The sequence below is a fragment of the Triticum urartu genome, chromosome 5A (genome assembly GCF_056163025.1).
Source record: "Triticum urartu cultivar PI428250 chromosome 5A, HENAU_Tu73, whole genome shotgun sequence".
Lineage (NCBI taxonomy): Eukaryota > Viridiplantae > Streptophyta > Magnoliopsida > Poales > Poaceae > Triticum > Triticum urartu.
In genome coordinates this window covers 539,225,116-539,237,355 of record NC_141877.1, presented here as the reverse complement: position 1 = coordinate 539,237,355, position 12,240 = coordinate 539,225,116, and the positions used below count along the sequence as shown (strand labels likewise).

Genomic DNA, 12,240 nt, shown 5'->3' with positions numbered 1-12,240 from the left:
GTTTGATCAAAATTCGTCTGGTTAGTTTGAGTTGTTGTCAAAATGTATTCGGCTAGCGTTGGATAGAGACCTCCCGCATCTGTGTCCGCAGACGGATGCGGGAGGAAAGCCTTTGAAGATGCCCTGAGTCTCCCTATGTAACCGAAGAGCCCTGAATGTTTCAGAACTCCTCATAACTTACTGCAGAACAAAACCGAAAATCCATCAAGCCCTAGAGTGGAATCCATCCTTGTGAGTTTAATGGCACACTTCACCTCCTTCGAAGAAAAAATATTTGCATAAACCATCATTTTTCACTCTCGGAACCTTCATGTTCGACACCCCGCATCAAGGCCTTCCCTAGGTCCACGAGCTTGTTGGCTAAGCAAGCTGAGGGCTCATCTACCCAATCAAGCAAAGTCTTATTACAAAAATTATAATTAGCTAGCACATGTGTTGCTTTATTAGCAGAACAAAAACATTGTTTAAACATGACCTATCCAGTAGCAGGACACAGCTTCGGTGCCTTAAAGGCACCTGCCTTTGGATCATTGACATATGGGTCAGTCATCTATTGGGCCCACATGTCATAGATACAAAGATAGATGCTTTAAGGCACCGAAGCATTAGCTGGGGCTGAGCCCATGAGATTAGCAAAATTCAAACCATTCTGTATTGCTAACACTTCAATGGTCATTACATCTGCAGCAACAGGGATGAAACTGCACTGAGCCACAACAAAATTACCTTTTTCATCTCTAATCACAACCGATGTAGGTCCGTGAAGAGACTATCATAAATGATGCACAGATAAGGGAAGGGCCTTCGAGAACATACCAAGTTGCTAAATTTTCTAAAAATGATGGGTTGTGGTGGCCCGGGCTTTCGAGGTTCGTTTGTGTGGTCATTCCTAAGAGTGTGCTTTGTTGCCTGAGGGTTAATAAGCCTACTCGTAGATAATAATGGTGTCCATGCAGAGCTCATGTGAAAGTAGACACCAACGCTACGGCGTGCAACAAAATTACAGTATACAGTAACCAGGCTGCTTGCTGAATGGGCCACACTAAGAAATTATACACAACACTTGTCTTTTCAGGCACACATTTTCTGTCATAATTCCCTAGTTTTTTTCTGGGCTGGGAGGGCCAAGACTCGGTTTGGCCCCAACCTAGCTCCGCCCCTGCCACCCAGTACCTCTCTTCACCTCGAAGACCATACCGTTTGCACCAACTATGACCATATATCGATAAAAAGAAACAACACAAGCCAATGTCGATGGTACCAAAATATTGGCTAGCCCATAGAATTTGGTGGTTGTTTGGATCGCTACCAAAAAATTGGCTCGCCCCGCGAGCCCGCCGCCCGCTCGTGTAATTTCCGCAAACGGGCGGGCAAGTTGAGGGCGCAAAAACCTTCGTCAATTAGAGCATCTCCAACAAGCGTCCAAAAAAAGCTCCGCGCACTAAAATTTTATTCTTTTGGGGCGCCGAACAGCTCCAGAAAAACATCATCGTGCGCAGCATATTTTGGTCTCCGGGTTGCGCGCGCTTCATAATTTACACTGTCTGCTTTTTGGACACGCGTTTTTGGGCGTCTGCTAAAGCGATTTTGGTCCCAGCGCATTAAAAATGCTAAAGTGACGCACTAAAACTTTTATTGGGCGCGGAATTTTTATGCGGCCGTTGGAGATGCTCCTATGTACTCGTCGATTTACAACTGAAGAACTTCACGGCAAAGACGCGTGTCACATTCTAGTAGGATTGTATTGACTCGCTTTTGCCTTTTTCCTTTCTTCCTTTTCATCACTCTGTATCATGAACTTCGCTGCTGCGCAAAGTAAGTAATAATGGGAAAATGAGGCGATCCGGTTGGAACAAGAAAAGAAGAAACGCATGCATCCCCCCTTGAAAAATGTCTTTCACGAGGACAAAAAGACACCGAGGATAAACCCGCCACGCCATTTTTCCCAATTGTTTATCGAGCGCGCCGGCCCCGTCACCGCTCACCGGTGGCGACCCACCCCGTCCCGCCGCGTCGCCCAATAGCCACCGGCCACCCAGCCGAACCACCACCGCCCGGCCGACCGAGCCGACGTGTTCCGCGGCCGACCTCACCGCGCAGCCTCCCCTTCCCCGAGTCGCCGTCCTCCTCCCATCCGCACCCCACGCCACCAACCAACCTCCCCCCCTACTAAACCCGCCCGCCCCGACCGCCATGCTCCTCCTCAGATCCCACCACCTCCTCCTCCCCCACGCCGCCCGCCTCCTCGCCCGCCGCGCGCAGCCCCTTCCCCGCACCGCCGCCGCCGCCCGCCTCCGCCCGCTCCGGATGTCGGCCTCCAACCACTCCGGCGCCGGCGCCAGCTCCCCCTCCGCCCCATCGCCACCGCCGGCCCCCGCGGTGAGCCTGCGTCCTCCCCTCCTCCTCCTCCTCACGTGTCCATCCGTATGATATCTGACCGTGCCGCCGATTAGGCGCCCGGCTGCCGGCGTCGCGAGCTGAGATTCTGGGGCCGTAGAATAATTGCCGTCGATGGATGGAACCACCTAGTGCGTTGACTTAGCAACTGGTGGATGGGAAGGGATGCTTTGCCTTAGCAACTGTGAGCCACGAGGCATCCTCTACTGGTTGCAACCAGGGTGCTCTGTCTCCCTAGCACAATTATCTAGCGTGCGTGTGGCGGATGTGGCGTCGATTCAGGATCGAAATTAGTGGATGATAGCTTTGATTTCATCAGATAATAATACTCGTTGCTCTAGCCCTCTAGCTGGTCTAAACGCATGTTGCTGGCCGAATACACGCCTAACCACCGCTAACCGTCCCTTATGCAGGTGCCCAAGTCGAGGATCCCTTTCTGCCCAGCTTGTGGAAGTCCGACGAAATTGGCCGTACCAGACGGGGATGAGAAGATGAGGGCTGTCTGTTCTTCTTGTGGGAGAGTGCACTACGAAAACCCCAAAATGGTATGAACTGAAGATCAGAGTATGAATCATCTTCAGAGTTCAGACAATATGTGCATATGCATTTTGAACCGAGATAGTGTGATTTGCTTGCTTCGAATGCCAACTGCTTCTGAGTTCCACTGCACAGACCTGATATCTGTCATTGCTCAACTATGAAAATTCATATGGCAAATAACATTTGTAGGTGTGTTAGCTTTTGGCCATTTGTTTTGTCATTAATCTGGGTCATCTTTATAGGTTGTCGGTTGCCTTGTGGAGCACGATAACAAGGTCCTCCTTTGCAGAAGAAAGATTGAACCGGCTTATGGCCTTTGGTAAGCTGCTTATGACGAATCCATTTTATTGGCTGTAATCAGGCTTTTCGGTGTTGTCTGTAATGTACTGGTGAGTTGCATGTGTGTACTATGTTATACTGTTATTATCAAGCATATTTTTCTTCCTGCATATGTTGTATCAAAATCAATTTTACATCTATAGGAAGTATGTACTCAACTGTTTCGTACTATTTGTGGTATGAAACTGCATAGATCTTTATATCCGTTCACTATTATAAGATGTTTTGGATATTTTAATATGGACTACATACAGACTGAAATGAGTGAACAAGTACACTAAAATGTGTCTATATACATCCGATTCAGAAAAAAAGTAAAAACATCTTATAATAGTGAACGGAGGGAGTACAGCAATGGTGTTTGTTTTGTTGTTATTTTTTCCTCGGTCCAGGATTGCTCCTTTCCTGTTTAACAGACCTCTTATTTTCTCCCTCTAATGCACTAGTACTTATTATTTCCAATTGCTTTCTGCCACATTCTTTGATTTGCATTTGCAAAGCATTTCCTTTTTCTCTAAGGACATTGTCATTTTGGGGCTGGTCTATCATTCTAATCAAGGTTACATCAACAGGACTCTTCCTGCTGGTTATTTGGAAGTCGGGGAGTCTGCAGCAGAAGGAGCCTCAAGGGAAACGTTGGAAGAAGCTTGTGCAGATGTAGAGATAGTTTCACCTTTTGCTCAGTTGGATATTCCGCTTATTGGCCAAGTGAGTGAAAAGTAGCCTAATCGGACAGTTCATGCTTAACTTCATACACTAAGTGGATTCTTCTTGTGTATTATGATGGCATGCAGTAGAGTTACATTATTTTCCGAGCAAGAATGAAGACCCCCAGTTTCTCACCTGGATCCGAGTCGCTAGAATGTGCACTTTTTGCTCTGGATGATATACCATTCGATTCTCTAGCATTTTCTTCAATCATCGTCACTTTGAGAATGGTACGCCCCCTCTCCTCCAGTTCAAGCATTGTGTTTTCTGGCAAATCATAAGCTTCTTACATCTGTACATCCAGTTATGCACTTTTGACATCATAAGCTTCTTACATCTGTACACACTTTTGCAGTATATTGAAGATGTCAAGGCTGGGAACATCAAATTCCATTATTGCACTATAAACAAGAGGTACAACTCACATAATTGCAGCCTGTGGTCGTTATCAAGATCAATACCCCTTGACCTGTTAATTCTCACTGTCATGATCTCTGAACTTGAATGCATAATCCACCTTCCAGCTTTCCATAATATCATGCGGGCAGCACTTTTTGCACAATGAACTGTTAATAGATTCTTGCAGTTATTGTACTTAATTACTATGACATGGTATCTTTTTCTTTCTTTTGAAAATCATGTTGTAACATAAGTTACATAACTTGTCCTACTTCAATTTGCAGGATCGGGGCCGGCCCTTCAGATCTCCGTAGCTTTGATATCGACAACCATTTAGCCGTGTGAGTTTGGGAAGGTTCAAGACCCGTCGCGGTACATAATGAGATTGCTCTTGTTAAACACCAGCCGCGAGACATCGACACAGCAATCACATTGGTCGTCGATAGAGCTGGGCATGGGTGGGATCCTTGGGTCATCGCATGGCATCTGGCCACAGTTGTGGTAGATTGTTTAAGCTGCTGCTGGAATTGTAAATGCTTGTGTTTCTCGAAGTCCCTTTTCAGCCCTTTTTCCTTTTCCTTTCCAAAGGATGTCTTGAGTGATTCAATAGATGGTGCATTTAGATTTTTGTCAGCTTACCCAAAAGATTTGTGTCGTGAGTGCCATGGCAATTTGAAACTAAATTCTGTAATTGTTTTTCCGACTGTACCTGCAAACTCTTCAGTTACAATGTGTGGGAAATATACTGTGATACCATGTACCATGCCATGAAAAAACAAATTTGGATGTTTCAGAAAATTCTGAATGTTCACAGGACATATATCTACTACTCCCTCCTTTCCGATTTATAGGGTTTATCTCAGTTTTTTTGTTTTTCAGATTTAAAGGGCTCATCTCCATCTTCTTTTGAGATTCCAAGGTGCATTAAATCTTTTCATGAAAGAATTGAAAATGAACTCACCAATGCATGTAGTGTTCCTACTCATCTACTCCCTCCGTTCCTAAATATAAGTCTTCATAGAGATTTTACTATGGACTACATACGGAGCAAAATGAGTGAATCTACACTTTAAAATATGTCTACATACATCCGTATATTGTAATCCATTTGAAGGAGGGAGTAGTGGTCAAGCATGCATGCACTGCAATTAATCCAGATTAATGCATCAAATTATTCGAGGTAGTTTTGTAAAGTATGAGGTACATTCCTCCACTCATCGTCTGCATTGGTTGATGAGATTTCAAATTTGAGATCCGAAAAGGAGGGAGTATCTTTCAGATTATCTATGTGTTTCAAATTTGGATTTGTACTCTTTACTAAGGATTGTAGACGCCTTGTGAACATTTACCATTTTTTTGGGCGCTTAAATTTGATTTTTGAATCATGATATCATGCGAACAATGCAAGTGTTGGATTGCCGTGCAGGCTTATTCATGCCCATGTTCTTTTGCAACCATGATCGACACCTATACCAACCAACAATCAGTCTGAAAATACTTGTCAAGGCAACTGGGAAAAGGAATAAGCACATGCAAAGTTGCCAAGCACGATCCCTTTTCAGTTCATGACAAAGTTGCCACTATTTTTTTATTTTTTATTTTTTGCACAATGGGAGCATGGAAGCAAACAATTCAGGTTCCACGAGAAAGATTGTCAATAGACGGTATCTTTGTGATCTAAAATGGCCACAACCAAGTGTGGATTACGCATGGCACAACTGCCAAAGGAGACACAAAATACTCTAGCAAAAAGCAACTCTTACAGCCCAGCAGGGCGAAAGAAGAAACAAATTTAGGCATGTGAAAACTATGGGCATCATATAACCAAAAGAAATTTTACGTCCCTGGCACACCCAGGAAGAACAAGTGTAGATGAACATCACAGAGGGGATTACAATTATTATGTAAAGGGGCTATCCCAGGACAACACCCCAGCAGAATGCACACGAAAATTACAGGACGGTTAACTCAGCGAAGGAGGACCGGAAGGTTTCTGGGAATGCGACTGGCGATGGCGGCGGGCGTCGCTCAAAGATCCTCAGGGCCGTTGATGTCCTGGAGACGCCAGTTAAGGCCACGTGTCAGTCAGACACCATGCATAACAATCATGACATAGCCCACACAGTTTCAGATTGGGTAGGTGTTGGGATGTGAAATGAAGGCTTACCTTGTTCTCGAGCACAGCTCCGTCTGGGATCTCCAACTTGACTCCAGCCTTGGCAGCGATGGTCACGTTGCCCTGCAGATGGGATGAGCAGATTTGATTAGCATTAGGTCCATTCGTACACAATAATTAACTGCAGCAAAAAGGAGAATGTTAACTACTCCTAGAAGTTTACCTTGAGTACGACTCCAGAGCCAAACGAGACATCACCAGAGACCTTCAAGCTGTCGAGCTCAACGATGCTGGGGATCGACTTGAAACGGGCAAGGAAGTTGGCAACCTACAATTTGTCGGGAAAAAAAATGCAAGTCACAACCACATTTCAGCTTCTTTCACCATTCACGTGTTTCTTCAACACAATTTCTTTATCAACTAATTGACAAAATTCTTATGATTAAGATGGCTTACCTTTTTGAACTCAGGACCAAGCTCAATTGAAGGGTTCGATGGCTTCACTCTGGCTGGGTTGCGGATGACGTAGCCATCAACCAAGGTATAGAGATCAGACTGGGACAAAAAAAATGAGGTCAGCAGTTGTCTCATCATGGCACCAAACCAGAAAACATGGAAGGGATTTCAGATATACCTGCACAAGCAACAAATCAGATGTAGCCTTCACGGGCAGAAACCTTGAGCGGGGAACGTTGATGCCGATTGCTTTCTCAAAGAACTAGAAGGAAAGAAAAGCATTTGAGTACATCAAGAACAAAAAGTGGGCAGCCCAACACAACATTTTGAGATATGTTTGCCTATACCCTGATCGCTGCTCCAGCTGCGGTTTCTAGCTGCAGGACTTTCACGCCATCAACTTCCTGCAAGAACTAGCTGCTTAGATAAAAAGCAAATGAACAGAATGGAACTGAGATTCACGCTAAGGATGACGGATGTACCTTAGGGTTCGGAATGATTTCCATCTTAAGTGCTTCAGCATCTACAAGCCTCTTGATCGCCTTCAAGTTCACCCACCTGATGCCAGAAGCTGTTAGGAAGGAACAGAGAGTTCTTAATCAAATGAAGACATGGCTTAGATTCTTACAGGTTGTTGGTGTTAAATATCTTGAACTTCTCAATCGACTTGAATTCATTCACCTGAACAAATACACAAAGGGAAAGTATTCATCAGCTATTTAGCCTCATAATACTCTCATGACTTGGAACAACACAGTTCACGGAGATGGTACTTACATGCTCATCAGGGACTTGGGCAATCTCCAAGAGCTGCATGTAATAGAGAGAAATTATGAGTGATTCATTCATGTCATGTAGGTTCAAAGTTAATGTTGCAACTTGCAAATTACACTGCAGCCATTACTTTCAATGTTTGCTTATCAGCAAAGATAATTAAGAGCTAGTAATAGGCAAGCCAGGAGGAAAGTATTAGTGTACCTGGACTCTTCCTTCGTATGAGATGAGGGTACCACCTTTGACATCAGCCAATGTTTTTGGAGTAACTTCCATGCAGTACTCATTCTGGTTAGTGATCAGGTGGTTTAGTATCTCTGTGATGGTTAAGGATTCCATTTATGGCACAAAGTAACACTAAAAAGGTGAAAAGAATCAGATTGGAAATTAATAAATCTGATCATATTTGGATACTGATGTCAACTATAGCACCCAAGTTGTCTGAGTTCGCCACGAAGACATACTCCTTTCCCTGAGAGAAGATTGGCAAAATAGTAAGCACAATAATATATGAAGGTGTTTGGATTCTGTAAGCAAAGTTAAGTAAGTCCCTACAGATGATGTGCAAATTGTAGGTGGTTTTTTATTTATTTAAATTATAAGAAGTTTGTAGTATGCAACTTGTTTGGGACTAAAGGCTATGTTATTGTTGTTGTTGTTGTATAAGAAACATACACTACATAGATTTTTTGTAAACTTCAAAACAAAACACGCTATGAAGATGTGGATCACAAAGGCAAACTAATCCATGTCAAAAAACAAAATCTGGATAAGGTTGTACTCCCTCCGTCCCATAATATAAGTGTCAAAAAATGTCTTACATTATGGGACGGAGGGAGTAGTATGCAACCAATCAACCTGTCAAAGTAATCCGTTCGCCTACATAGAAGGTTAAGCCATTTGTGCTCACCTGTGACAGTAAGGTATCGAGTTTTCCACTGTTGTTCAAAGAGGGGAACACATCACCGTGGCCTGGGGGGTACCTTCACATTCAAAAACCACAATATTAGACTTCAAAAAATTATTTGGACAGTCAAGTCCGACAAAGTTGAATCAATAAAGCATAAAGGCAAAGCTAATATTTGAAATATCATAAAATGAAATGATCATCCATTGGTATTCCAAGAATAAGACAAGAATAGTTAGAGAAAACTAACCAGCCATCCTTCCCTGTCTGCCCTTTGCTTGGAAGTGGCAAGAAGTCTTCAGTAACAATGCGAGGGTATTGGCTCTGAGAGAAACATGTGTCTGTTAATTGACGCCGCAAGTAGTGGGGTAAAATCTGATATAGTTGAATAAACAGATGAAAGTACTAATTTCATACCTGGTTGAAAGTGTGAATTTCAATGTTGGAGTTGGAGTACTTCTCAACAATCTACAAGCAGGTCATTATGCAAGTATGTTGGTCCAAATTTAGAAAGTCATCTTTTCAACAGGAAATAAATAGGGGAAGTGGGATATCAACCTTCTGTGTGTCGTCATGAGTGTTGAAAGAGTTCATTAGAAGCAAAGGAACACTGCATCCATACTTCTTGTTCAGGGACTGCATACAGGTGAAACTTGTAAGGCACAAACAATTACACATTACATCAAGTCGGTGCACAGAGAATATCAGTAGAAACTAAGAATACCTCAATCTGAATCACAATAAGGTCAAGAAATGTAAACCCATTGCGAACTTCAATGACAGACCTGCATGCAGTGAGCTATGTTATTACGTGCTGAAGGTCCCTATATTTAAAATGAAGTGGAACATACACCTATATTTCCAATATTTCCAATATATTTCCAATATTTCCAATATATTTCCAATATTGGCATGCTGTATCAAACATACACCTAAATAAATATTGGCATGCTGTATCAAACATACACCTAAATAAATACCTAAGTAAATCATGTTCTATTCATAGTCTACCACAACGCCATGTTCAAATGATCAATGTTTCACTGGCCAACAGAGTCTAGAAAATAAGTGGATGGTCATATTCAGCAGTGCAGGCTGGCAGCAGTCACATATGTCAAATTGCTGCAAGTATACGTAAATGGAAAGATAAAGAGAACTGATAGCCTTAATGTTTGATAACATTGATCAGAGAACCAGATTAATCGAACTATTTTTTTGGATCAAAGGAGCTCCCACTCACAATTTCATTTCTCCATGAAACTGGTACTGGTTTAACTGGACTACGTCAGAGTAATAAAGATGTCACAACAAGAATGAACAATGAGTACAGTCAATAGCAATTTTATGACTAATTTCACTGATATGCTTGGAAGCAGCCGACTTCACATATAAGTACTGGAGCCACAGCTAATCAAGAGAAAGAACAGAACGTACAGAGTATAGAAGGTGACATGGAGAATATTAACAAGTATTAATAGGGAGTATAGAAAGTTGCCCGTATTAATATTGTTCATGTCCTTCCAAATCATGAACTTTGGAGGATTCCACAGACAGAACTATAATAAGTATAATAGCAAGTGGATCTAAAAGTGACAGGTGCAAATAAACTTAACAGAAATACAGGCAACCATACTACGCCACAAGCCCATATTAACTGCCCAAACATTTGGAGTAGGCAATAGCAAAATAAGGGCAACCACAACATGACATGACAACTGGACTACATTAGAGTAATAAAGGTATCACAACAAGAATGAAATGAGTAGGCAATGGCAATTCTATGACTAATTCATTAATGCACTTGGAAGCAGACAGGTCGACCTATATGTATTACAGCCACAGCGAATCAAGAGAAGGAACATAAACATACGGAGCCTTGAAAGCGACAAGAAGAATATTATACATGTCATGCACTTCCAGATCATGAACTTTGGAGAAAAACTCCACAAACAGAACTGGAATAAGTATAATAGCAGGTGGATCTAAAAGTGACATGTGGAAACAAGATTAACATAAATATGGGTAACCATAGCAGGCCACAAGCCCATAGTAACTGATGATAAAGTTACAGCATTGCATTTGACCAAACATTTGGAGGCCAAACCAGAAAACTAACAAACAATAGTGACTCGTCACGGCCATAATCAGGATTGCACACATGAAGAAACCAACATGACATGGCATCGCAATTGAGCAAACATTTGAATGTGAGAAAAGGTGTGCTAAAACCACGGCCCAGCCGGAAAACTAACAACAACAGTAACCCGTGGCCAGCACAAGCAGGATCGCACACACGAAGATACGAGCATGGCATGTAGTTTGCTGCGAGACTACAGTGTTCAAACGAATCTAACTGAAAGTAGCACGATCCACACGTATGCAAGCTAAATCAACTGATCGGGAGCTGCGAAGAGGATGGGTGGGGTGGGGTGCTCACTTGGGGCCGGTGCAGCCCATGGTGGTGCCGAGGCCTCCGTTGAGCTTGAGCACCACGAGCTTGTCGAGCAGAGCCTTCATGGCGTCGAGATCTGCAGCACACACACACAAACAGAGACACACAGTGAGTGAAGATTCGAATCGAATCCGAATCGAGCACGCGAAGAAGCATCTGAGATGAGATGGTACCTTCGGGAGGGGGCGCGAGGGTGTCGTAGGGCACCACCACCTCATCGGTGGGGGTCTGGATCTTGCTCCACTCGATCTGCTCCGCCTCGCCGCTGCAGACATACCACCCAGCACAGCCGTCAGAAACCACCCCACGCAGGCACGCAAGTAGCAGATCGTCGGAGGCAAGCGTAACCATGGAGGCGGGGGGGATTCGCATTATTACCTGAGGTAGCGCGAGACGAGGCTGATGAAGCCGGCCTTCTCGTTCTCGCTGCGACACCGACAAAACAGAACAGAGAAACAGTTGAGCGGGAGCGGAGTCGGCGCCTACTGGCCACTGCTAGATCCGGGCGAGGGAAGGGGTCGGGCGGGGCACCTGATCTCGCCGAGCTTGGCGACGGCGTCGCGGAGGTTGTCGATCTTGGAGTCGGCGGCGGCCATCGCGATCCGGGCGGAGAGGAGGGACGCTGCTGCTTCGGGGGGAAGAGAAGAGGAGAGGACGGGAGCAGATGTCAGATGACTGGAAGGGAGAGGTGGCGGTGTGAGGCGATGCGGCTCCGTTTTCTTATAGGGGTCGCGCCGCGGTCTCCGTCACCGCATCGCCGGGATGCGCGACGGAATGTGCCTCTGCGCTGACGGCGTCGGGGCACGTGGCGCCCGCGGAGGGGGCCGGCAGTCAGCTAACGGAAAGAGGGTGGAGAGCGTGGGCGTCGAGATCGGGGAACGGGACGGCGCGCGCCCGCGAGGTTTGTTACGGGCGACAGCCTGGCATTTCTTGCGGGTGCGTGCGGGCGGGCGTGCTCTCATTACTGCTCGCTTTCGGCAACTAACCAGTGAGGTTTTCCTAAAAAAAACGAACTAATCGGTGTGGTTAGGCTCAGCTCTTTCAATTTCGAACAATACCATTGGCACCGCCATAAGTTAACTTGGTTGGCCTTCACACAACCAACCAAACAAACAAAAGTTTTCCCTCCATACATATGCATTTGATTATTAC

General features: G+C 44.5%; 2 protein-coding genes across 2 annotated transcripts; one reads left to right on the top strand and one right to left on the bottom strand.

The window, feature by feature from the left end:
* The first annotated feature begins 1,955 nt into the window (after window positions 1-1,955).
* On the top strand, window positions 1,956-5,091 carry LOC125510369 (nudix hydrolase 23, chloroplastic). Its single transcript, XM_048675517.2, has 7 exons — window positions 1,956-2,379; window positions 2,811-2,942; window positions 3,180-3,256; window positions 3,849-3,984; window positions 4,074-4,214; window positions 4,340-4,398; window positions 4,668-5,091. Exons 1-7 carry the CDS (start codon window positions 2,194-2,196, stop codon window positions 4,726-4,728), a joined length of 792 nt encoding a protein of 263 aa, XP_048531474.1. The 5' UTR covers window positions 1,956-2,193; the 3' UTR covers window positions 4,729-5,091.
* A 1,083-nt stretch (window positions 5,092-6,174) lies between these two features.
* On the bottom strand, window positions 6,175-11,810 carry LOC125510368 (UTP--glucose-1-phosphate uridylyltransferase). Its single transcript, XM_048675516.2, has 20 exons — window positions 11,620-11,810; window positions 11,467-11,514; window positions 11,262-11,353; window positions 11,074-11,164; window positions 9,361-9,421; window positions 9,195-9,272; window positions 9,054-9,104; window positions 8,887-8,960; window positions 8,640-8,712; window positions 8,144-8,201; window positions 7,934-8,046; window positions 7,733-7,765; window positions 7,584-7,636; window positions 7,438-7,513; window positions 7,303-7,359; window positions 7,134-7,217; window positions 6,956-7,054; window positions 6,723-6,827; window positions 6,551-6,622; window positions 6,175-6,438 (listed from the first exon to the last, which is right to left on the bottom strand). The coding sequence occupies exons 1-20, from the start codon at window positions 11,682-11,684 to the stop codon at window positions 6,412-6,414; spliced, it is 1,410 nt and encodes a 469-aa protein (XP_048531473.1). The 5' UTR covers window positions 11,685-11,810; the 3' UTR covers window positions 6,175-6,411.
* Window positions 11,811-12,240: the final 430 nt, after the last annotated feature.